This window comes from Phaenicophaeus curvirostris, chromosome 12 (genome assembly GCF_032191515.1).
Source record: "Phaenicophaeus curvirostris isolate KB17595 chromosome 12, BPBGC_Pcur_1.0, whole genome shotgun sequence".
Lineage (NCBI taxonomy): Eukaryota > Metazoa > Chordata > Aves > Cuculiformes > Cuculidae > Phaenicophaeus > Phaenicophaeus curvirostris.
In genome coordinates, this window is record NC_091403.1 from 13,034,072 (window position 1) to 13,058,275 (window position 24,204).

The following is a 24,204-nucleotide window of genomic DNA, read 5'->3' on the forward strand; positions in this document are numbered from 1 at the left end:
TTTTTCCCTTAGGCATTTCCAGGAGTCTTGCATGTACAACACGGACAAAGAAAATTACTACGTAAGCTTCTGCAGGTCGCAGTTCAATACTGCCCAACCCTAGACTTTGCCAGAGCAGCCATTCCAGACTAAAGAGGTTAGAGAGATTAGTCCGTGTGTAGCAGACAAGACGAAAACACTGATCTAGAACACAAAAACAGCAACCCCGCTGCCTCATCTGCAAGCCACAGTGAAACAGAGAAATGTTTTCCACCTACAAGCTGCAAAAAAAGCCCATTGTTTCTCTACTTGTTTGGATTCACTTTCATTGCATTGATAAAAATTTTGCCGGCTGAACTCCTCTGCTGCATCGCCAACGGAGGCTTTCTTTGTGAGTAAACTGAAGGATGATGGTCAGACAGTGGATTATGAGCCACACAAAAGCAATGTGCTTTCCAACCATACAAACCCAGCTACAGGGAATACAGGCAGAGCAAAGAGACCACTTACAGCGCTCCAGCCAACTCGCAGGGAAAACAGCCTTTATAAACAAAGCATTATGAATTATGAGCAGGGTCGTGGAAAACATGTTTGTTTCTACAACCGTAACCTGACCAAGTCAATCTTGCTCAGTCAGTGCAGTACACAGAGATCACTCCTCAGAGGATTTGAGAGACTTAAGCTTCTTCAGAATTCAAGTTTACTGCATCTTTCTTCTAGTTTCGACAAATGCAATGCTCACTATACACCCACACTCTACTAAATTCCCAATTCTAGCAGAGGAATAAAGGAGTAAGAAAAACAAACCCGTGCCACCTTCTCATATGAGTCTGTAGACTGCAGTTACACATAAACAAGTGCTGAGCAAAGCGGGGGTTCAGTTTCAAAATCCACAGGTATAGCAAATTCCTGTAGGGAACTCTCGCAGAAGGCCACGTCCTTGTCAGTACTACTAAGCTGGCAGAGCACAACCTTCTAGCTGGATTACCTGACAAGCAGCAAGTGATTCTCCCTCTGCTATTACTGTCTTAGGCATGAGAATCTGATCACGTCATTTAAGTATTCTGGATCTCATTTTCCCCATACATGAGCATAAATTTCCTCCTGTCCCTCCATAAGCATTATCCCACAGTCAAATGCTTCTCAGAATCAAGATGCTTTCTCTGATGCGCAGATCTAAGCCTCACTCATTACAGTTGACTCTACCTTTACATTTTCAAGCCACTCCGTATTTTATGAGAAAGGGTCCTACAGGAAAAACTTTGGCAATGTTCACTCACAGTAATGTACATAAACCTCTGTCTTTCCAACATTGTCCCACAAGTTTCCTTGCTACCCATAATCCAGTTATCCCTGAGAGAAACTATTCCATTTAAAACAAAATCCCCTTTCAATAAAGATTTTGCTTGCTAAAGGCTTATTACACAAAACCTTTCCCAATTCTTCTACACCCAAAGAACAGTCGTCCTCCTAGGAGACTACAAAAGGATGCTCCTAGATACCAAGTGACTAGACCTGGCATGACAGCATTGTTTTGCTTCTTTAAAATGTGAAGAAATATGCACCAGAAACCATTTTCATAATATACACCCGAGTGACACCTGGACCAAATGAATCTGACCAGATTTGTCATTTCATGTCAAACGATGCTTTCTCTGCGCTGTGCGGAGCGGCCTCTCTTGAGGACTGACGGCAGATCAGACAGCAGATCAGACACTGCAGAGCTGTGGCACAGCTGACTGGTTTAAAAAACAACAAAAGTAAGTCGCTCTTCCTTTCTGCAGGCTACTCACTAACTACCACTTAAAGAAACACTAACTACAGAATTGACCTATTTTCCTAGGCCAAGTACACATTATGCCTTCATAACTGAATTTGGTTGGATGAAGACACTAAAAGGAGAGAAACAGCTTTAATGCTACTGTTACACTCAAAAAACAGAGACATTTCAACAACACATTCAAGAAAGAAGAGGGTTCATTTGTAGAGTTTATTTGGCTGTCATGGCAAGTATTATTTTTTTAAAAGCCTACTTCTCCTCACAATGAGGAAGACGCAGTGTCAGGATGCATATACACTGCAGGCATCTTAGCAAGGACCAGAAAAATAGTTCCTGTTCCCGAAGACATACCTGCACCAACATTCCAGCAAATAATTGATTTCTCCTTCCCGTTCTCCACAACCTTTCAATTCTGGATTCACATTGCTTACAAACTTCTTAGGCCCAGCTGGATTGGGTTGGGAGACGAGAAAAGGGTCTGAAATTTGACTCATTTTTAACCCAGATAGCATTAAGTAAAACAGATCATTTCCTAATAGAGTTGGATCATGAATGAATTATAAAACAAGATGCTTCATTTATTTCCAGTGTTCTAGAGGAGAAAGGGTTTTAATTCATGTGTTCCATTCAAGCTGCTAACCAACAATATGAGCTTGTCTTGCGGAGATACTTCTCTTGCTGAGACACATTGAAAAAGTTTTTTACAAAAATGAAGTTAAATAAAAGTCAGGCTTTCCAGAGTAACTGCAGTCAGTTCACAGCAGCCACTTCTCCACCAGTAGTGACAGAGCAATACGAATAATATGATAAAGATTAAGGTAACCAGAATATTACCCGATACAACTACTTCTGTTCCCTTACTCCAAAAAACTTCACACATCCTGTTCTTGCCTTAGGTATGTGAACAGATACATGAGAAAAGACAGGGACTTAAAAAGTAACAGAGAAGCAGGTATTCCTTCTTGTGTGTATTTCCCTCCTCTGCAACATCTCAGCTCCTTAAAAAACACGCTGGAAGAAAAAAACATAAGCTATCCTGTTGGATCTTTATACTCAAGTGATGAATGCAAGTCTCCTTGGTTTTATGTGCTTTACATGCCCTTCCAAAAAAAACACTAGCACACCCACCCAAACAGATTTATTTTCCAGAAGCAGCAAGCTGCATGACTGTAATAGAGTCCTGTGCATCACTGGTCCAGTGCAATGAATGAAAATAGGGGTTTATAGTAACAAAAATGCATTTAACAACAAAATTGCCAAGCAGGATACCCACCAATTCTTTATGTTGCATTTAAAAGGTACATGCATCCACTCACAAACATGAACTGGTGCACCACAACACTCATGGTAAATAAGATTATCCTCCTTATTGGACAGATGGGACACTGCAACTTAAATGACTTTCCCATAAAGCAAGTGTAGGACAGAAATACAAAACAAGCCCAGTCTAACATCTTAAAAGTGCAAGACCATTTTAAATAGCTGCCCATTTACAGAAGGTAACACAGAGCAGACAAATCAAATGCATCAACCAGAAAAAGGGTAAAGACCTTCAAAATTCAGACATACAAGAACAAGTTCGGATTAATCTAAGTACTGTGATATACCACACTTTAAAAAAAAAAACAAAACGAAACAAAAAAACCCAAAAACTAATAAAAAGCAAAGAAAATATCAGTTTAAGGATTAAAATATTTTAGGTAGAGAACAATGGTAATAAATTACCTGGGCTGTCTTACTAGGGATAGTTGCTACAACTTTAAATATCTTACTATGTAAATTTCCATACACAGAAAGCTACAATAAATATCAAACAAGCTGACATGTTTCAATTCATTATCAACAGTGTTTAGCATACAAATTAACACAGACTCAAAGTGTCTACAAACACTTGGTTTTAATCTGTTGGGAACATAGTAAATTATTAAATATTTTTTTCTCTGTACGCACAGGAAAAATGTAAGAATGTAGAGCATAAGGAGATGTTGCTCAGCATCTAAAACTAATACATTTAATAAAAAACAAATGTGTTGGGAGAAAAGGCTTGGTCTTGCAGAAAGGCATCTTCCTCCCCTCAAAAATACCTCAAAACACAACAAACAAAAAACAGGGCAAGGTCAGACATTCACCACTCATCTCCATAAATATTTTAATGGCCAAATGATAGAGCTTCTGAAAGATATATAAAGAGAAACTAAGTTATTCTTTGAAGAAAAATATATGATGTGTCTTTCACAACCTCCAAATTAGACTCTCCAGCCTTCTGCACTTTCGGTTTAAATGCTTAAAAGCAGGCAGCATTATTTTCCCCCTTCCCAAATCAAAACTTTCCAAATGAGGCATGACAAAACAAGCCAAAGTCCTGAGTTAACGTACACAGTAAGCTACAGGCATGCAGGGTCTGTTGTGCCAGCGCAGTTCTCAACAACATCGTTATCAGAAAAAGCGCTGATATCCAACATTAAATCTACCATCAAAACTGGAGCCTATGTACTCTCACCAGCATCTCCAAAACTCATTTGCAGTATGGACTGATCCATGCTGTAACAGGCAATATTAGAAAGTAATTAGATTTATCTTCTGGTTGATTTTTTGATAAAACATGTCCCTAGGCTAAAACCAGCAAGAGATTCTTCACTTGGGATTAAATTCTTGGTTAATTTTCTGCAATCCTTGTTGGGGTTAAAAAACAAAGTGCCTGGGATTCTGCAAGGCCTTTCTCCTGCCATAAAAAAAATCAGAGCTCCATGGCCATTTCCCCACCCAAACAATAAAAGCAATAAACACTATGCAGACACTCCCAAAACTGGTTGATTAACAAAAGAGGATGAAGGGTGTGGGGGGTAAAATGAGGTCTGACAACAACAAACCCTGGGGAACGCACAGGACAGGGGAGATTCCATAAACACAATTACAGCCGCCTGGCCCAGGCACGGAGGGGAGATCGCTCTCAAGCCCGCGCCGGAGGAGGACAGAGTCTGCAACAACTCCACAGTCTCATCACCTATTTCCTAAAGGCAGCACACAGCTCAGGCGCTCTTCTGACACTACCAGGTAGACATGAGAGCAGGAAGAAAAGGGAAAGGGAGCGAAGGAAAACTCTCCAGCCGCTAGCACTGACCAGCGGCATCAACTGCTATAGCTGGGTTGATACTGACTGCATCGCAAATGACTGCCCGTCCCACAGACTGAACTATTCTGGCTGTTACAGAGGGAGCAGTCTGCAAAGGTTTGTTTCTAAACACCGCAGCAGCGTTTCTGATGAGACTGCAGCATCCTTCCCATCTCACTCTGCTTCCAGGGCAGACTATTGCGATCCAGATGCTGGTTTTGGAGCTTCCATTGTGCAGTGCAATCAGTGTATACCCACAGGGTGGCTCCAATGGAAGTTGAACGGGACCCAGTTCCATAGTTAAGCTGGGTTTTTCTCCTATTATCTACAGAAATTGCTCTATGTCTTCTGAGAACAAGAAAGAGTGAAAGAGAGAATGAGAGAGAGCGAAAGAGAACAATGGAAAGTCTCAACCAAACTCCTGTTAAAGTTAACTATAAGATTAGTATTAAGATGCCTTCTTTAATGAATAAATGCAATGTAATTGGACAATCTAGGAATTACTACTATATATTAAATGAGTCACTTTGGGTTGGCCTGTTCTAAACCAGCCAATTTAAAAATCAATCAGACATACAAATGGCATAAAGCCTGGGTATAAAGAGCCATGTCAAGTGCATTGTCTGTCTTCAAGTAAATTATATTAATGAACTAAAGTTGTTTGGTTGTTTTTCACACCAGGAGGCAATGTTTACACTTGTCAAACCCTCTGCCCTATATTTTCAAGCAGGGCTACTGGTATCAGGCACCTTATATTTGAGCTGTCACACTGCCCATCAGAGAGTTGTGACCCAGAACACTCTTTAAGATAAATAAAATCAGTTGGGGTATCTCACTGAAAAACCTAAAAATCATCCCTTTTTTAATTACTGTATCCAGAAAGAGGCGAGCTTCAGGAAACGCTCACAGCACAAGTAAATTGTTAAAATGAGTATCCAAATATTATGTTACAGTGTGACACCACTGCTTCATATAAAAAACCCAAGCTGACGACAGAAGAAGTACGAAGCAAGACAAGGCAAGGCTGCGGCACAGTTCTGACAAAGGAAGAAATGTGGTTTATACACAATCTTTCCTACAGACTGGGAGATGCCTTTTATTTTATCAGTATTATCCTGGAGTGAAGCAAGATGGAACACGATGGATTCACAGGGAATTATTTGGCATTTATTTAGAAGCCCTGGTCTGCAAACTGGTTTCAGCAAAATGTCCAGAGAGTAAGAGCATAACAGGAACAAGAGATGATTCCATAAACAAAGTTCACTTGATGAACACTCATCTCAGTCTATGCTTTACCTGAAGCCACTAATATACACACCATTGTGAGTCTTCCAAACAGTTTGTCCACCCAAGGCACAGCCCAAGGTAGCAAGGGATGCAAGAAAAGGCTTGTGCATAATAATACGAGATTGATGCTTCATTATTGCAGTTAGCCAGCAGTCCACAGAGGCAGTTCTTCTGAAAATTGGTTGCACTCTTCAGGTTTTATCAGTATCCGCAAGGGCCCTTCACACCAGCCAACTGAAGACCAGCATTTCCTGTGTTTTGACTGGAAGCAACAACTATGTTAAAGGGACACATCGTTGATAAGTTACCCAACACTATAAAACTCACAGTTTTTGAATCATTACTCTTCTCTGGAGGCTTTCTACAGCTCCAATTCACAAAACAGGACATTCAAGACAAACCAAACACTTCTCTGTAACGCATGCCCCAAAGCAGACCATCTGGCCCAGAATATTTTTCTCTGCACTTAAGAGGTTCTTTCCTGGTCCTATACAATAGATAGCGAGAAGGCAGACTAAAACATGTCAATAGAGTTCTTCCAAAGGATATGCATATAGAATATTCACACATGAATACTCTCCTCACCTGGAGAAAGGACTGCTACAGATGTAAGTTTTGTTCAAGTCCAGATAAGGACTTATCTGGAAGTCCTTTTGAGAACTGAATCCCTCATATAACTGAGGCAGCTTAGCTCAGGAAGCGCTGAGGCAGAGTCAACAAAGTTTGCTATCACTGCCTAACTTGTACCCATCCCTCACATTCAGAAAGAGAGTGGCTTGCTAAACCAGAGTGCCTGGTCCCTGTTTAACTGGTTCATCTCTTGCCTCTGGGTGCCCCATTAGCTCTCACATTTGCAGCAGCACAAACACTGTTTTTATTTTTTCTGCTAATCTTACTTTCCACATACTACAGACAAAAGTCTAAGTGTTCATCACCACAGCATACAGGCAGGTTAAACCACACCTGCTACATAAGAAAGGAAAAAAATTACTGACAAAATAAAGCATTTAACAAGAAAATTAAAAAAATAGTCCGATACATGCTTCACCTAATTTTACTCAAGAACACATTACTGTAATCACATGTGTAGACTCTGTTGGCTACTGCAATTGCTCCACTTCTTCAATTATCACATCCTAGAAAGCTATTTAGAAAGCTATTGTCTGCAGACTGCCTTTCCAACAGCATGATGATGAGATCTACCTTCTGAACCGGCTGCTCTATGTAACACAGTTAAAGTCTCTCCCCAAGCACTTCAAAAGCTTCACAGCAATAAGAGATCGCCTCTTGCTGCTGTGACAGCAGCCGCCCACAGGAACTGCCTTTCACCAGTCACCGGGACCCTCCCCCCAAAAAAATAATCAGTCTTAAAAATGTACAAAGCAGAACTCTCCTGTAAACTGACTCCAGAAAGTAAAATGACTGTACAGCTTCCAAACCAATGCAGAAATACATTGCTGTGACTCTAGCTCTCCAGCAATTACTTTTGCATCCACAGGACACACCCACACACCCACACAAACCAAAACAAGCCTAACACAAACCCAATAAATTTAATTAAGGAAGGAAGAGCAAGCATGAGATGTTTATTTCTATTTTTACATACTTGGGAGATGCCCCAATGCTCCCTGCCTAGATAGATAACTAAGTAGGTGCTCCACAACACTGAGATCCAGTGCACGATCAGGCACATCCAACAGCAAAACACCAGAGCAGCTCAACAGGCTATTAGAAAAGGCTTTTGAAATAATTGTTTCCTCTAAGCCACGACAGACAGTAACTTGTGGTGTTGTTGCAGGAAAGAAAAAGCACATATATATACATATATATGTACTCAAGCACACCAAAATGCTCTAAGCAGCACTATGGTTTATGGAGAACAAGACAGTCTCCTTCTTGTTCCCACAGTTCATTTCTGCCTCAAGCAAAGTTGGTTGCCACTCTGGTTGCTCTCTCCCTCACCCAAATGGTTTGCATAGCAGATTTGCTGAAACATCAAGTTCTAACCAGGCCCTAATCCTGCTGACTTTTCTCGCAAAACTGCTGGAAAGGAATTCCTCCTGGCAGCTGCAGTGCCTTTGCTCATTAGCTTACCAAGCAGCAGCAGAACAGAACAGACAGGCCCATCATTTCTGTGCTGCTGCAGAGAATGGTGACAAGGACCGGGCAAGCAAAAGGAAGGCTCCTGGTTTCTCAAATATTTATTGGAAGGGGAGGACAGAAAAGGCAGAGGTCTTAAAGGAAGACAAGAGCACAGCTTGTGAGAACCCAGGCAAGTTGCTGCCACACTACTGTCACTTGGATCACAAGCAAGGAGGAAACTCTCCTTTTCCTTCAGCCTAGTAAGATTTGGGAGTAGCGATGTTGTCAGTTTAGGATTGTTTTAACTCCTGCTTTAAGGCATTGTGTTGAACCAGGCACAGCACACTTATTCACACCAATTCCAATGTCTCTTGGATACTAGAAGAATGAGTAAGATAACATTGCAAAATAGCTGTCCACTTGCTCATAACATTCTTTGTCCAGACAGCACCCTCGCATACAGGTCAGATCATGCAGCCCACTCAGCAGATAGAGAAGAGCAAACGTTTTTACTTCTTCCTATGCAATTTCATTGAAGTAGCCCTATTGCAGATACTGTTTATTAGTATGCTTAATATAAACAAAGTACATCTCTTGGAGGATCTGCACAGAGCTCTGCACCATTTATGGTGACTGGTGAGCCCTGTGTTTCTCAATAATATCTCCTCCTCCCCCATCTCAGGCTGGCTACCATTTTAAGAAATATTTAATAAGTAGACAAGAAAAGCAAGAAAGCCTCACAGCTTGCGATTTTCAGGTACTACAGACATGATGTTGACTTTATCTGCCCAGGAAGCACATGGACACTGTATCCAGAGCCCTAGCAACAAACCACAGGCACAGCACACAGATCCGAGCACAATGCCAGTTCACAGAGCAAAATATTCCTTTTAGGCCAGGCAGCCCAGTTCTCAAGTCACCAGAAGCCAGAGGCTGGGATCTACGATCACCACAGGGTTCAGTGACTGCCCTCTTCCACCAGGCACTGCCGTACTGAAAGATTTCCACTACATTCCCCACTCCAAAAGTGCCCCCTCACGCTGTTTTACCTGTGTTTCATCTTTCTCCTAAAAGGATATTCTGCCACAAGCAGACCAAGAAGCCTCCTTAAGGGTAGAAAAGAATAGAATGTTTGCCTAGGAAGAATATGAATTTCTCCATCTGTAAGATATATTCCAATTATTTATATTCTCCTGTGAACAACTTGATCCTAAACCAGCCCTTGAATTTAACAAACCCTCCGCACCTGGTATGCTGGAAGGGTTATTTGTTTTCCCTGTCACAACTCTCTTCATTTTCTGGAGCAAGGTATGGCTGATTTTAATTTCCCTTCCACAGAAGAGGAAGGGATGCACACAGACAAACAACTGCAGTGAGTAGAAGAGGAAGAACATTTCATCTCTGAATTAATGATTTGCATACTGGGTTTTATCACTAACACCCACTGCAGTATTGTATCCCAGACTCTCAGATCACAAAAGACAGAGCAGACAGTGACTCACTGCAGTTTCAGTTCTGCATGTAGTATTTCACGTGGACCAGTCAATTCTGATTCTGCCAAACAGACTTCATCAGGCACTTAAAAAGTAAAGCATCATCTCTAAGAAAGAGCTCCTATTCACGTGCTGCCTTCATGAGGCAAGCTCCAGAGATGGAAGGGAATGGAGTCCATGTTTCCCCTTTGCACTGTAAAGATTTAAGATTCAATCGAAACTACATGGGGAGGCACTGCTTCTGGAACACCTGCCTTAGCGATAACCAGATTAAGACCTTCAAACTAGCTCCACTCCAAACAGCAACAGCCTGCCAAATCATAGCAGTTGTCAACATCAACCAACTGGAGGCTGGGTTTTCCCTTAAATCCTAGACCACTCTTTAGAGGATTCCCCACAAAACGGTAGGGAAAGAAGATAATTTAAAAAAAAATAAAAATGCACTTGACAGCTGTGAATTTATTTAGCCAGAAGTCACAGCTCCTCTGCACGCTCTGAAGGCTGGGGACTGGCAAGGGTCCTATCAGATCCTTTCAAATCCCCTAAAGGGAAGAGATAAAGCCAAATAAAGGGTAATGCCACCCACAGAGACAAAGCTGTGTCTCTCACTAATCAACACACTGTGCCCACTAGAGAGCACGGCTTGAAGACAGATTTTGGGGTAAAAGGCTGGGCAGGGTGGAGGAAGAAGAGCTGAGCAGCTGGCGACATTGTGAGAAGAGCTGATAGCTTTGGGGTTTTTCATTGACCGCACCCCTATGAAACAGGGGTTCCTTTGGATTAGTTTGGGTAGCATGGAGCTTTCCAGACAAACACAAAGTGCCTCAGAATTAAGATCATGCTTGTCTGAAATCCAGAGAGGAATCTTTCAACTGGTGCATCAGGCTAGTAATTAACGAAGCGAAAGACTTCCCTGCCTTTCTAATGCCACAGAAACTATTGCAACCACAGAACGAGGAGCTTTATTTTCTCTTCTTTACCTTTACGCCCCTTCATCACACCCACATATCGTGACCTATTCGAACCACACTCAAAAGCTCGATCCGGGTGCTCAGTGATACATAACTTCCATTTTAGTGAAACAATCCATCTGCTTCATGTGACTCAGAGCCTGCTTTAAGAATGCAATACTGTTTAGGCCAACGGTTGCACCGCACAAAGTGTTTTGTTCACATGCATTCCTTTGGGATGACAGAGCCTATCCACGGCCTGTAACGGTTGGGGCCTGTGGTTTTTTTCCCTCATCCGCTGAATGCTGCAGTGACTAAGCTGACAAAAATTCCTAGCCAATTATAAACCCACTTAAAGAGACAGGCAACCCCCCTGCAACCTTCTCTCGCCATCCTATACGGGAAGTTTCTATACATAGAAAAACATCTCCTCCTCCCTAGGACTGCACCGATATAAAAGACTTTCTCTGCGTGCTCAACACTTCAAACATGCTTCCTAAATGGCATCATTTCCCAAAACTATAACCTTTACTCATCCGTATAGATCCCCATACTTGAACCGGAAAAAAAACAAAATAGGAGAAACAGGCCCCTTGACTAAGGGAGGCTCATAAAAGCTAGAGAATCTATCAGAGCGACGATGGGTATGTGGGAAGAGAGGGCTCAGCAGCCACACAACACTGTTTATTAAGAAGGGAACAGTTAAGCGCATATAAACCCAATATGTTGCAACAAGGAAAAAACACATCAGGAAGGTCACACTGGCGTACAAAATAGAAGTTTGATCCACCTAAGAGCAGAAGCCGAACTTCAACTAGCAACAATGAGAGCTCTGAGTTGCCTCTGAACATGCAAATCAGCAACCAAATTCCAAAAAACACCAGCGTCTCCAAGAGGGATCCTCAAGTCATGTACTGAGTTCCTTCTCAACTACACCAACAAGGGCCATAGAAATGCATTTAATAATTAGCCAGGGCATACAGAACTACACTTTGGGCAGGTAACTACAAGTTCACTTTGCCCAGCAAGAAACAGTAAACAAAACAAAATGGAGAAAACGGCATAGAGTTTTCTAGCTTTATAAAGCCAGATTACAGGCACCTCAGACCCTTACCATTTCATGGTGGGCAAACTACTTGCTAAATAATTTTTAGCGCTCAGCTGATGGCACATGCACATTCCATTCCAAAGGCAGAGAACTCTGCCGGGGAGGGGGAGGAAGAGATAGTCAACAACTGAACCAGGCTGAGTTCACCTCAAAAGAAAGACACAATTCAACAATCTGTATTAGCATACTATTATCCAAGCATCTTTTTATTACAAGTTAATTCTTAGAGCCATAAACAGACTTGAGAGGGAAATCACAATATTAGTGGGAAGGAAGGCTAAACAAAGGTTGTTTCATCACTATTTAACACTGAAAAACTTGTTTGCCACATGAAAACAATTTACGAAAACGCTTTAAGACAACCCATTCCTACCTTCTTGGGTGTTCAGGGAAATAAATAAAAGGAAAATGGCACCTACCATTCAAAATTTTTAGAGGGCATGATTTCCACTGATGGTTGAACTCAAGTTTTACCTCTACTTATTACAAAAAAGTAGGCTGGCAAGTTCAGCAGGTGCGCTCACATACCCACCTCTAAACCTCCTTCAGTCCACTTTGGCCAAATTCAATTGCTAATCGGTCATCACAAAAGATCTGTTTCTCTGTGTTCCACAAACACGTACAGCTGGGTGGAGGACAGAGCGTTTAGGGACCCCATACAAGACCAAATGGCTGCAGCTCAAATTCACCCCTCATTAGATATCCATGCAAGCATCAAACCGAAAATACCCCGGAAAGCTAGCAACCCACTACAAGGTGGACTTCTCGCGTTAAGAGCTACGGACAGAGAACTGCAGAAAATGCCAAGCCAGGCTCAGTTTTCCTTGTTCCTGCCATTTGCAAGAACACATAAAAACATAGCTTTCTTCTGGTTTTACACTTGACATTTCTCTGACATTTTCCCTACTGCCAGCTACTCCCAGCTCCCAGTTGTTTTGCAAATTTATGGCAAAATTCAAGACTTACATTACATGCAATTATGTATGCAATCCAACTATCTTTCTATTAACAAACATTTGTCTAACAAGTATCAATGGGGCCTGGAAGCCCATGTTAAGCAGGTTAATGAAAGATTTGGTTCAGGTTTAGATGCATATTTAATTCTGCACATTTAACGAGGTACTGCTGCACAGAAAGGTGAAACAAAAAATAATTCTCTAAACACCACATCATTCTCATCTTCCTGCAGGATGGAAACAAATGGCTAAGAACAGCAGGAGTATTGCAAGTAAAACCAAAACCATTCTGTTTCCAATCCTAGCTAGTGCCAGACAATCAATGCTGAAATACCACTGACACATAGTACCTTTGAAAGCACCTTTTGGATGTCACTGAAGTTTTAAAGAACTTTATTTTTCTTTAAGTTTGAAATAAACAAACATCTTCTTCAAAAATCTCAGTGAATGTGATTGGAGACATCATCTTCCTACCCTCCTCTGCTCAGCAGTCTCGGGCCCCTCGGGCTATGAAGTCCATTCCCTCCTCCTATGAGCCACCATGTAATGAGAGGTTAGACCAGGACTTCTTTTTAAGCACTGCACACTGAAATATCGCACGCTGTATGCGTGACAACCTAGTGATGCTTTTGTATTTTCCTGTAAGAAGGACTGGCATTGTTTTTCTTCCCCACCCTTTACCACAGGGCATCAGAGAAACCAAGCTGTGGAATTAACACACATACAACCCATAAAACCAGGGAGCGACTATTTCCTATAAGCGATCTCCAGTTATATTTTTATAGTTGTTTTTCTGACAGGGAAGCAGTCACTTGGCATGAGACAATTCAAGTAAAACCATATTGTGGTAGCAATAAAGATGACTCACGATTTCAGAGTTTTGTGAGGCCAAAATCTGAAGCCACGAAAGACAAGCACAGCATGGATCCAGAGGGGCTTCTTGTCCAGCCAGGTTTCACTCACAGCACATTCTTGTTTAATTGCAAGTACGAGATGCATTTACATAAACTCTTCCCTCTGCTTCCTTGCTTAAGAAAGTTTGTTGTGGGGTTAACTTTAGAAATGCTAATCCTCATTTTTCTAAAATCAGAGCGATCTCTATGCAAAACAGCCTCTATTACCCAGAATAAAAGGGAATATACTTTAACACCCCTGACTATCACTGACAAGGCATTGTACTTCCACTGAAATCATGGCAATATTTACTGTACTGTTCTACAACACATTGATCGCCCCTCCCTGTCATTTCTGTTGGCATTATTTCTGCTAAGTTTCTCCAACAGCATGGATGGCCAGTAGAAAACAGCTACACAATCATCTGCTGAACGTAACACACCTCCACACTGACACAGAGAAGCAAGTGTAAAATACAATGTTTCGTAAGGAGAAAAGACTGTATATGTGTGTGTACACCTGAGCAGAAAAGACATGAAGTGTTTTCACAAACTCTTAAGAACACTTCTAGCTTTTCTTTACTCTTTATTTCAAAAAGTGGGGGAAAGTTCTAAATTTTTTAAAGGATTTTTAAAAGTAGGGGTTTTTTAACCCATGGCAAAATATGATTGATGGACGTAGTTACTGCAGCAAGCTTTGTAATACTGGAAAACAAAACTCTAAAATTTGAAGTCCTCTCAAAAACATCAGCACTTAGGGGTTTTTTGTGACTATTGCAGGCTGCAAGATTCAAGATATTCTTCTCAGGTCATGGCATTTTGCAACAGAATAAAGAAAAATGGCAAGTATACATTTGTTTAATTTTATCCCTTTTCTCAGAACATAAACCACTGCTACAGTAATTAACTGCAGTTTGGCCTCAACTGCTCTGTGGCCATTCCAGCTTACTAATTAAATATGCTCTCACAGCCATAATAAAAATTCTGGGAAACCTCTGGCTGAAAAGCAGGCTTCTTGGGAGGGGGGAAAGTGAAAGTCAGGCAAAAGCTTCATTCAGAATGAAAACATTAATAAAATTTTTTAACGTGCTCCAGATTTTTCTAACTCGGTGACAACCAACTGTGCCTTTTACAATTTTTGTCTACTCTTCTATTTATTCCTTTCAGAAGATGTTTATTTGCTGGAGAGTTTGCATACCAACCAAACGGACAAACAACCTGCCCATTGCAAAATAACGTTCCGGTTTCTATGCTTTTTTTTTTTTCTTCTTCTTTTAACTCAACAAAGCTTGGATTGGCGTTACACAGACCAGCTTCACTTGACATTATACCATATCAGATTTGCTCGCTAAAAGAGTACAATTTGTAAAACCTGTTGTCCTGCACTGATACACACATTTCCTACTGTATTTCAGGGTTTAAGAAAAAAAACAAAAAATACCTTAAAATGTAGCAGCTAACAGAAAAATGTCTGCAGATATCATTTAATGCAAATTAAGTGCTATCTGACTCAAGACCTCTGGCTCCCAACTTCTCCCTCTCTCTTTATGTCTACATAGATCATTCAGTATGCTCAGTATTTCTAAAGGACAGGGGAATGCAGTGAATACTCCTCCGAGAGGGGAAAGCAAGAAGGAGAGAAGGGGTAAAAAAAAAAAAAAAAAGCCCAGCACATGGCTTTCACCACTACTCTGCTGAATCAACAGGGAGCAGATTCCCAGATGGCATACACTGGTAAGTACCGCACAAGTCAATGAAGCTATGTCAAATGATACCACTCAACTGCATTATCTCTTGAGCTCCGTGTAAACAAACAGGAGCAGATTCTGAATATTTGTAAGAATACATCATGTTACTGTCTCCATATGTTTAAACATTTTAGTAGAAGGTACATATGGACCCCTCTTCCCACTCACTGTCATTCTCTTCCTCCTGTTCCTCATTCCCCACATACACCACATCTTTTCAGGCCACTGTCAAACCAATTCAAAAAGGAATAAAGATACATTTTCATTAAAAACATTTTGTGCTTAGCTACCATCTGTTTCTTTATCAGCTTCCAAATCCTCACATGCCTTTTCCATGGTCTTCAGTTTCACACATTTGGAAGCTGAAAGTTTTCTCTTGTATTGTGAAGCACAGAATACGTAAGCTATTGTTTTGCACGTCAAATTCCCCTCTTTTGAAATGAGTACTTAATGCTTACAGCCCTAGTCGATGCTCTCTCTATGATGCAATTTTAAACCTACTGTTTCTTATGACAGTGGCAAATGTAATCTTAAAGGTCCCTTGTGCACTGCCAATATCACCTTCACTACTTTATGGGAAGTGCAGCTGTTTGATCCCCTTTATGGAGCACTGACTTGCTCTGTCACAAAGGAGAATTTCAAGCTGTGCTGTTATCCTTTCACCCCTGCATAGTGGGTTTTAGCAGACTGTCTTCCCCACACCCAGACCCCTAGTCTGTCTTTTCTCCAAGTAGGAGCAGAAGACTTTCAGCTAATATTTGACAGAGACCACCTCCATCTCAACTGGCAGGGTGGATGGAAAGTGTAGGAATAAGAAAGATTAAGTTAAGCAGAAAGGAAAACACCCACCCATACACCACTGGTCTTATGTATGGATCACTACTAGTTTTACTACTACTTTCCCACACAGTTTGCCTAGTTCATTTCTTAGGGCTCCAGCAAACGCAAAACTGTCTTAGGAACCATTAGCTGGACTTGTTCAAAGAAGAACACAAAGGTTATGGTAGACAAGGGATCCTAAACTTCCTAGCAGGCTTTCAAGGCTACAAATTACATTCCGTTTCTGCAGGCTTACAACAGCCTAGTGACTCAGGCAGCAGACCTCAGAACTTGGTCATCAGCAAAAGGAATATAGAAAACAAAAGTTTTCTTCACAGCAGACCCAGGGACAGGCAGAGCAAGCGTGCCACCAGAGACTACTCTTCCAAGGGGCACAGCAGTAGCAGTTTTTCTGGTTCTCACATCATTTGCCGAGCAAGACGCAGGCAGTTTCCATAAATGTTTTCAGCAGTTCCAACTGCCAGATATAAAACTGCCATATTCTTATTTGTACATCTGGATGCTCAAATTTTATATCTTTTCCACATCTACCTGTGCCCCAAAACATGATCACTGATACAAACAACTTCAGTACACTCCCCTTTTATCTTGAGGGATTCTTCTACGTGGACCCGCAACCCAAGAGAAGCACAGCTGGTCCTTGATATGCCATAAGAGAAGTAGGTGCAAGTCAGAGTGATAACAGCATGCCAAACCCAACACAGCACATTGCAGCTCCAAAGCGAGCGAACTAGTAAGGTTGCTGCCTTGGGACACCAGAAGGCAGAGGAATGTATATTGCACAGAAACCAGGGCAAGAAAACTGGCAGAGAAGTGGCTGGCACTTTATAGTCAACCTTAAAAAAATTAGTAAAAAAAAAAAAGTTACAGCTTCTTTTTAGTTTGTTCCACTATAGCACAGCCCATTAACATTTCTGAGTCAAACACAGCATATCCTCCCCTCTCTCCTCCCTCCACCCTCAACAGTGTTCCTGCACAAGTTACATTGAAGGAAGCACAGGGTTCTTCCTTTGTTTGTGAGCAAGAAAAAGAAGGGAAAAAACCCCACCTTCCACTCAACAGCAAAACTAAACAGAAGCCAAGCTACTTAAAGTACTAAGTGTTCCCACACAACATTTACCCACCAACTTGAGATCTTTCAGCGCAAAACCTAAACAAGGACAAAAGAGATTGAATATACACTACTCCACAGATCAAGAGGAAAGGAAAATAAAAAAGAACCCTGAGTGTTAGACAGAATTTTCAGTTTAATATTACTATGACGCACAAGGAGAATGTCAGGGTTAAATTAGATACTGCACTAGGAAAATATTCCCTGGAAAATAACAGAGGTCTCATATCTCTACTGGTATGAAAATGCAGATTTAAACACTCGGTAAATTACAAGTCCTTGCTTCTGTTCTTTTTCACATCTTATGTAATTCTGTACTGCAAGAGAACTCTCCAGATCAGGAGTTCATTGTCAAAGCAGCCAAGTCATCTAGCAGGAGACATAAAGCTTCCTTTTGAACAACTGCACACTTATACCTCCCTTGTTTTTCTTTAGAAAGGGAGTAGGTTTGGGTTGTTTGTTTTTTTTACAGATGAACAGTTGAAAAATGTATAATCTCCTTCCTTGAAGTCAGTAGCTTATCATGACAAATATGAATTAGGTCCAACTTTCTTACTTTCTGTTGATTAGAACTGGATCATTTCTTTATATGCTCTGTGTCCTAAGATACTATAAACCTACACTGTTTTTCCAGAGTAATGCTCTTAACAAGCCCTTCAAGGCTCTTTTCCAATACTTGCTTTCTTCTTCACAATCTCCCACGAAAGGAAGATGAAAGCATATAAGAAAAACATTACCTACCCCCTTGCCTTAAAAGCCCTGCCATCACAGTATAACCACAACCTCATCTTATTTAAACAGATCTCTTCTCACATGCATTTGGGATCCAAATTATTTTAACGTTCCCCTAGAAGTCAACAAGCTTTTCTTGAACATTACTTTTGTCTATTCCAAACAGCCAGAGCACACAACAGAAGGCACATACACTGTTATACCTCATTAAATACACTGCAGTTACATCCATTCAAATCACTGAAGAGAATGAGGCCACACAGGAATCACCTGGGTCACCCTCTGTAGACAACAGTGACACTCTTTTAATGAGACATAAATTTGGCCTGCAGAAGCCTAATGACTCATAGCAACTCATGGTAAGCAAGCAATGCAGCTCACTTTCCTCGTGTTGGACAAATCACAAAGTCTTCCAGTAACAGGCTGAGGGGCTTTCTTTTCTTTATTAAAAAGACTATTTCTGCTAAGAATTATTGGTAAAAGCATATCCCTACAAATGTCGTCTTTCAGAGATATTTTTAGCATGTGCTCACTCAAACTGCGCTAGCCCTACAAGGTACTTGAATTTCAGTTCCAATTGAACATGAGTGCTTCACAAGCAACCGATGAGCCACTTCATTAAAAACAGCATCCCCAAATGGAAAGGAACCTTAACAGAGCCCTGCACCCTTTTCCTCACATACTGTGGTGTTCGCTACCACTATAGCAGCATTGGTCAAGACTGCAAGTGGAATTTAGGAACTGTTCCTTCCAGTGACGCCTGCTTGTAATTAAGCCTTACTGATATTGCAGGGGGCTCAGCTTTCGTAAAGTTACAGGATGAACTCAAAAAGCCTGCTATGTAATCATGTTACGTGAGTAAACTATGTATTTGTTTACTCTATTTTTAAAAAGTGAGAAGAGATCAGGTTTTGTTTTTGCTAATACTTGCTACTAGAAAGACACAAACACTGCCATGGCAGATAAGAAAAAAATGGGCAATTTCACCAGAGTCAAGGTATCTGCTGACTCTCTGACACTACAGACTGGGCTTCTACTCTTCAGTAGAAGAGTTCTTTTGTACAGAATTTACCATTACGAAAACTTCTGCAGATGCATGTTAAAGGAGGCAAAGAACAAAGTCAAAGTCCAGTGAGCAGTTTCAGCACAGCAACGAATCTGGCACACAAGCAACAGCAGTCCAGCAAGGAAAGGGAGAAGTTATTCAACAGCCACCTCCTGCCAAAGCCTACCTCCCTCCCAAGGGAGGTAAAACTGGTTCCATCTTTGCTATAATGGCCTTAATTGTACACTTACTTTGCAGCCTATCCATGGGGAAGTAACTGAGAAAGTCTGTGGGGTTTCGGTTGTTCCTAGTTTTGGCCTCTTGTTTTTTTTCGCTCTTAAATCGAGTGAGATGATCCTTTACTGGCTGGGGAGGGAGACATTTGTGTGGTAACTGGATAACTAGTAACGTGGGCTACACACAACCAGAATAAAAGTTTAATTTGCTAAAGAACTTCAAACAAAACCACAAAATTAAACCTTTACTTCAAAAAGAGGTAATAAAAACAATTATCTGCACAAATCTTACTTTTCTGGCAGTGGTTGGTGGTCCAGCAGCGGTAGTTGTACTCATTGTTAATTGATGTCTTCTCACACAACGGCTTCTCTTCCATTGTTCCTGGACATAAGTCCCCACATTCCTTTGGAGGTTTATTCCCAACGATATAATTATTGGACACTGCATCTAGGATGAGAGACCAGTCCACTGTGGAAAGGTAACAGAGGTCAGAGTTCTTCTCAATCCGTATGGCCCCACGGGTTATGTTCCTCAAGTTGTATAGCCCGATCTCTTTAAGATTTGTCATTTCAAAGATAACCAAGGCATAGTTGTAGAAGAGGTTCCTCCCACGAATAACTGTGAGGTTGGGGAAGAGATCACTGAGGCTTTCCAAGCCTGCCACACGGAACAGCAGCAAATAGTCAGTTATGACAGTGAGTTTTGGGAAGCGGAAGTTGCGGTAATCTTCTGCTTTAGAGATGAGCAGAATTTGAAGGAAACCCTCAATTACCGTACAGTTCTCCAGGCGTTTCAGCTCATGGATATCATTGCGAATGTCAACATTTGGCCCGCAAACTGAAAATGTAAAAAGAAAAAGGGAAGTTAGTAAATAAGGCATTGTTAAGCCTTTTTAAATTGGAATGCAAATAGAATATTCTGATGGCCATAACATTTTTAATTTCTTAATTAGGTTGCAATGGTAAATTAGGAAGTGAGTACTTGATTTACACCTACACTAAATATTTCTCTCATTCCCATCACCATTAACACTACCAGACAGGATCAGCACAGAGATGCGAACTACCAATATTCTGCTGCAAACAGAATTATTGTTTTACTATTATTATTGCAAAGAGTAATGTTAGATTGAGGAATATCAAGATAAACCGCACACTGCTTCAAATTACATTACAACATGTGCAACCAGACCAGAGGATCAGCCACGCAACTTCAAACAAGTTCAGTAACAGAACCAGGAACATACTGGTCATTCATTACTAATTTATCTCCCACCCTCTTTAAGCATATGCATATTTGGGGAACGCTGCCAGAAAATTAAAACTCATTTCCCAAATCACTCTTTTTTCCCAGAGTCACAAGCCAAACTAGCCCCAATTCTTGAACGCCCGTCTTGCAGTAGATCAGCAACAACACAAAATCCACGGAAAGCTGGTCAGCACTTCCTGCACTGTGACTGGGAAGAAAAAGTGCTGATTTGTAGCCAATGCACTCAATTCCTGTTTGCGTGTTCCAGTGAACCAAGTTTCACTGATTTTGGCACGAAGATATAAAAAAGTTTCTGGAGTTCTAAGAAACACAAGATAAACTTATTTACAAGAACATGCAGCATCACAGTGAGGAATTTCCCTGGAAAACAGCAGACTCAATTCAATGTACCCGCAAGAAAACAATGACCAAAAGGATTATTCACTAATAGCTCTATATATTAGGTCTTTCCGTACTAGACACAATAAAAACTGTAAAGGGGCTAGAAGAAAAGCATAATAATAATGAAATAATTAGACACATAAAATGCACTTTGATGTAAAACAAAGAACTACGGATTGCACAGAGCTGTTGTTCTTGGAAACCCTCAGAGCTGGTCTTCTGAGGAAAACATGGAAAAAAGATGCCCAAGAATAGACAGTAAGCTGCTTGTAAGCAAACAAAGCAAAACACCAATTTATTTAAGCAACCCAGAAGTTAAATAAACCCCAAGCAATTCAATTTTGTGGAAAGGTTCTCTTTTCATGCATGCTAGGCTTAATTATTTTAACAACATCTTTTCCTCAGACAGGGAAAAGGTCTAAACAAACACTAGAGCCAAAAAAATTAAATTCTAACCCAGACAAATTGTCCAGAGATTCAGAAATTGAGCTGACAATAGAAAGCAGCCCTTCCATCCCGCAGCACTATCTAAGGCTAATAACTTAAGCTAACAAGGGACCTAGAACATGAACATGTTAAAACCACAGCAACTCTTAATATCTGACAAGGACTTAAAAGTCTTTAAGTCTTTGAAAGACTAAAGGACTTTCTTGTTTGAGGGGCAACATAAAAAACAACAGGATGAGAGCTTTGTTAAGAAACAGATGTTTTCTACACAAACTATTACCTAATCTTCCTTCTGCAAAGATCTAAGCTGAAATCAGAGGCTATTAAAATGTGACTTGCTGCACTAGAAGCAACTATGTACAAGAAAGATCATTCCCTAAACCTTTATAAATAAAAAAAAATAACCACCAAAACTGATGTACCACCAGTAACATCACAACCAGTGAGACAGGAAAACTATTTCAGTATATACTGACTACAAAACAATCACATACTACTGTCTGGGAAACGTGTCAATGCTTTAACCAGTGCTTTAAACAATAAAAAACATGTTGGCATTCCCAGCATTAGAAGCCAGATGGGAGAGGAGGAATGTTAAAGATCTCCAAGATAGTAATCTGGTACTAGATGCACTGGTCTCATGCTGTGCTAGTGTGGGCTACTCTGCTGAATCTGTAGGAAAGACAATCTCAACGCAGATTAAATTCCTTTAATAAGCTGGTACCAAAGTCTTGCTTTCAACTTCAGAAATGTTCTTCTGAAGCAACCATCCCTCCTCCACCTACCCTCGAGGGACAGTGCCTTCTGCTCAAAGTACAGCCTGACAACAGGAGTACACTCACACTCTGACACTGGGCTTCTCTTTTTTTAAAAAAGGCAAGTTAGAACACACATTGTTTTTCCAATTAAACTACTTTGGTTTCTGTCTCTACCTGCTGTCAGTTCCTGTTATGGCAAAGTAGAAATAGCCAAAATTATTTTACTGCTGTAAAATTTTAGGAAGCCTAACTGCTCCAAGCCCTTTATTTTGTTAAAGAAATAAAATTTGCACTTGCGCTGACATTTTGTAGGCAAGGTTCCAGAGTGATGGGTTTAAAAACAGCTGAGTTACAATACCCTGAAGAACAATTTGTAAGAGAAATGGCAGCAACCGTTAACTAAAGCACTATATATCTGTTCACGCGTCTATTCTGAGGCTGGGCTTTAAAAGTCATATTGCTTTTAGCTTTATGCTTGTTTCATCTTGAAAGTTACTTAATTTTAGATATTTAATGCTTTTATAAATCAATGAGATTTCAAGGACTTTATGGCAAAAGTATGCACTCACTTGCCTCAATTATGAAACCTCATCCCCTTAAAACGGAAAAGGATGATGTCCAGTGGGCTCCAATGTTACATGAGCACGTGAGCATGCTGTTGATCTGTCTGATAAACTTATTAGTTTATCTAGTGAGTTACGTTTTGCAGAACTCCGTGTACATAATGAGATCTGCAGAGACCCAAACATGAAGAAGGACAAGAATCTTGGTCCATACTGATATTTGGAAAATAATTCTAGTTAAAGCAGGTTTGAAGGGCTTTTTTTAAAAAGAAATTTCTTTCAAAATTCCCATTGTTCAAAGTTAATTATACTACAATGCATCATCTTTTTCTCACGTTTTTCTCACTGCCCTGAAAAGGATTATATGAAAACCAAATTAATCAGAGCTCAAAGTCAGCTACAATTTCCATTTGGCTTTGCCGTGTTTCCTTTGGATCCCATTTTAGAGAAAGCGTATATGGACTTACAATATCATCTGGTCTGCCAGACAGAATGAAGTGCACATCAAATGCTCTTTAGAGCATTTATACTCCATTTAACAGGTTCTGATATTCCAGCTTACAGAGCTTTTTTACTATGACTAATGTAACTTACCTTGGTTTCATGTTCAAGTCAGAAGTGGAAATTACTTATTATGTATTTATTTTTCTCACTAACAAAAAATAAAAGTGTAACATATGCTTACTACAATGCCTCCACAGTTTTGAGTCTCAGGTAGGTTAAAAACACCCCAGATCATTACTAATAGTCAGATTCATATTGCTTTCATTCACCCGCTTACAGAATTCCAAGCCTTTCCTTAAACTGCCTTTCATTTCTCAGACTGATTCTAACCTAAGCATCTAATTCTACGTGAAAAATCAGTTATTTAAAGAAAAACATATTTATTTGTTTAAAAGGTAACTCTGCAACACAGTAAAACATCAAAGAGAAACAATGTGTTCTTTACCTATAGAAATAGCACTGGAAGTAGCACTTTAGTCCAAAAGTACTCAGTTTCACCTACTACCCAAAAAGAAGCCAACTCATCCCCTTTCTTGGGTGTAGCTGCAGGGCATGTAAAACCTCCAAGTTTACAGGGTGCAGGGGAGCTGGAACAAGGTGATCTTTAAGGTCCCTTCCAACCCAAACCACTCTATGATTTTATGAAAGGCAATACAAAAACCCACTCCATATTACAGTCTCTTCGAGGCCCCACAGCCCATTCCGGGACAGAGGACAGATCCAAGACCAATCAAGTAACTGAGAAGGGGTCAATGAACTACCAGGAAAACTGATCAGGTTCATACTGTGAGAGTAATTAATGCAACATGCAGCCTATTACTTAATCTGGCAGAATCTCCTGGCAAGTCTCCTCTCTAACTGCTGCTCCAGGCTGGGGCACCAAGGAGCAAACACAACACGGCACAGCACACGGGCACCAGCTGACACTG

General features: G+C 40.7%; 1 protein-coding gene across 2 annotated transcripts in view; it reads right to left on the reverse strand.

Annotated features, from left to right (window-relative positions):
• The window catches only part of IGF1R (insulin like growth factor 1 receptor), a 189,257-nt gene that overhangs the window by 135,669 nt on the left and 29,384 nt on the right, over window positions 1–24,204 (reverse strand). For both annotated transcript variants that reach the window (XM_069867140.1, XM_069867139.1), the window contains exon 2: window positions 19,645–20,190. In XM_069867140.1, coding sequence (XP_069723241.1) covers window positions 19,645–20,190 — 546 coding nt within the window. The remainder of the gene's footprint in view (window positions 1–19,644; window positions 20,191–24,204) is intronic.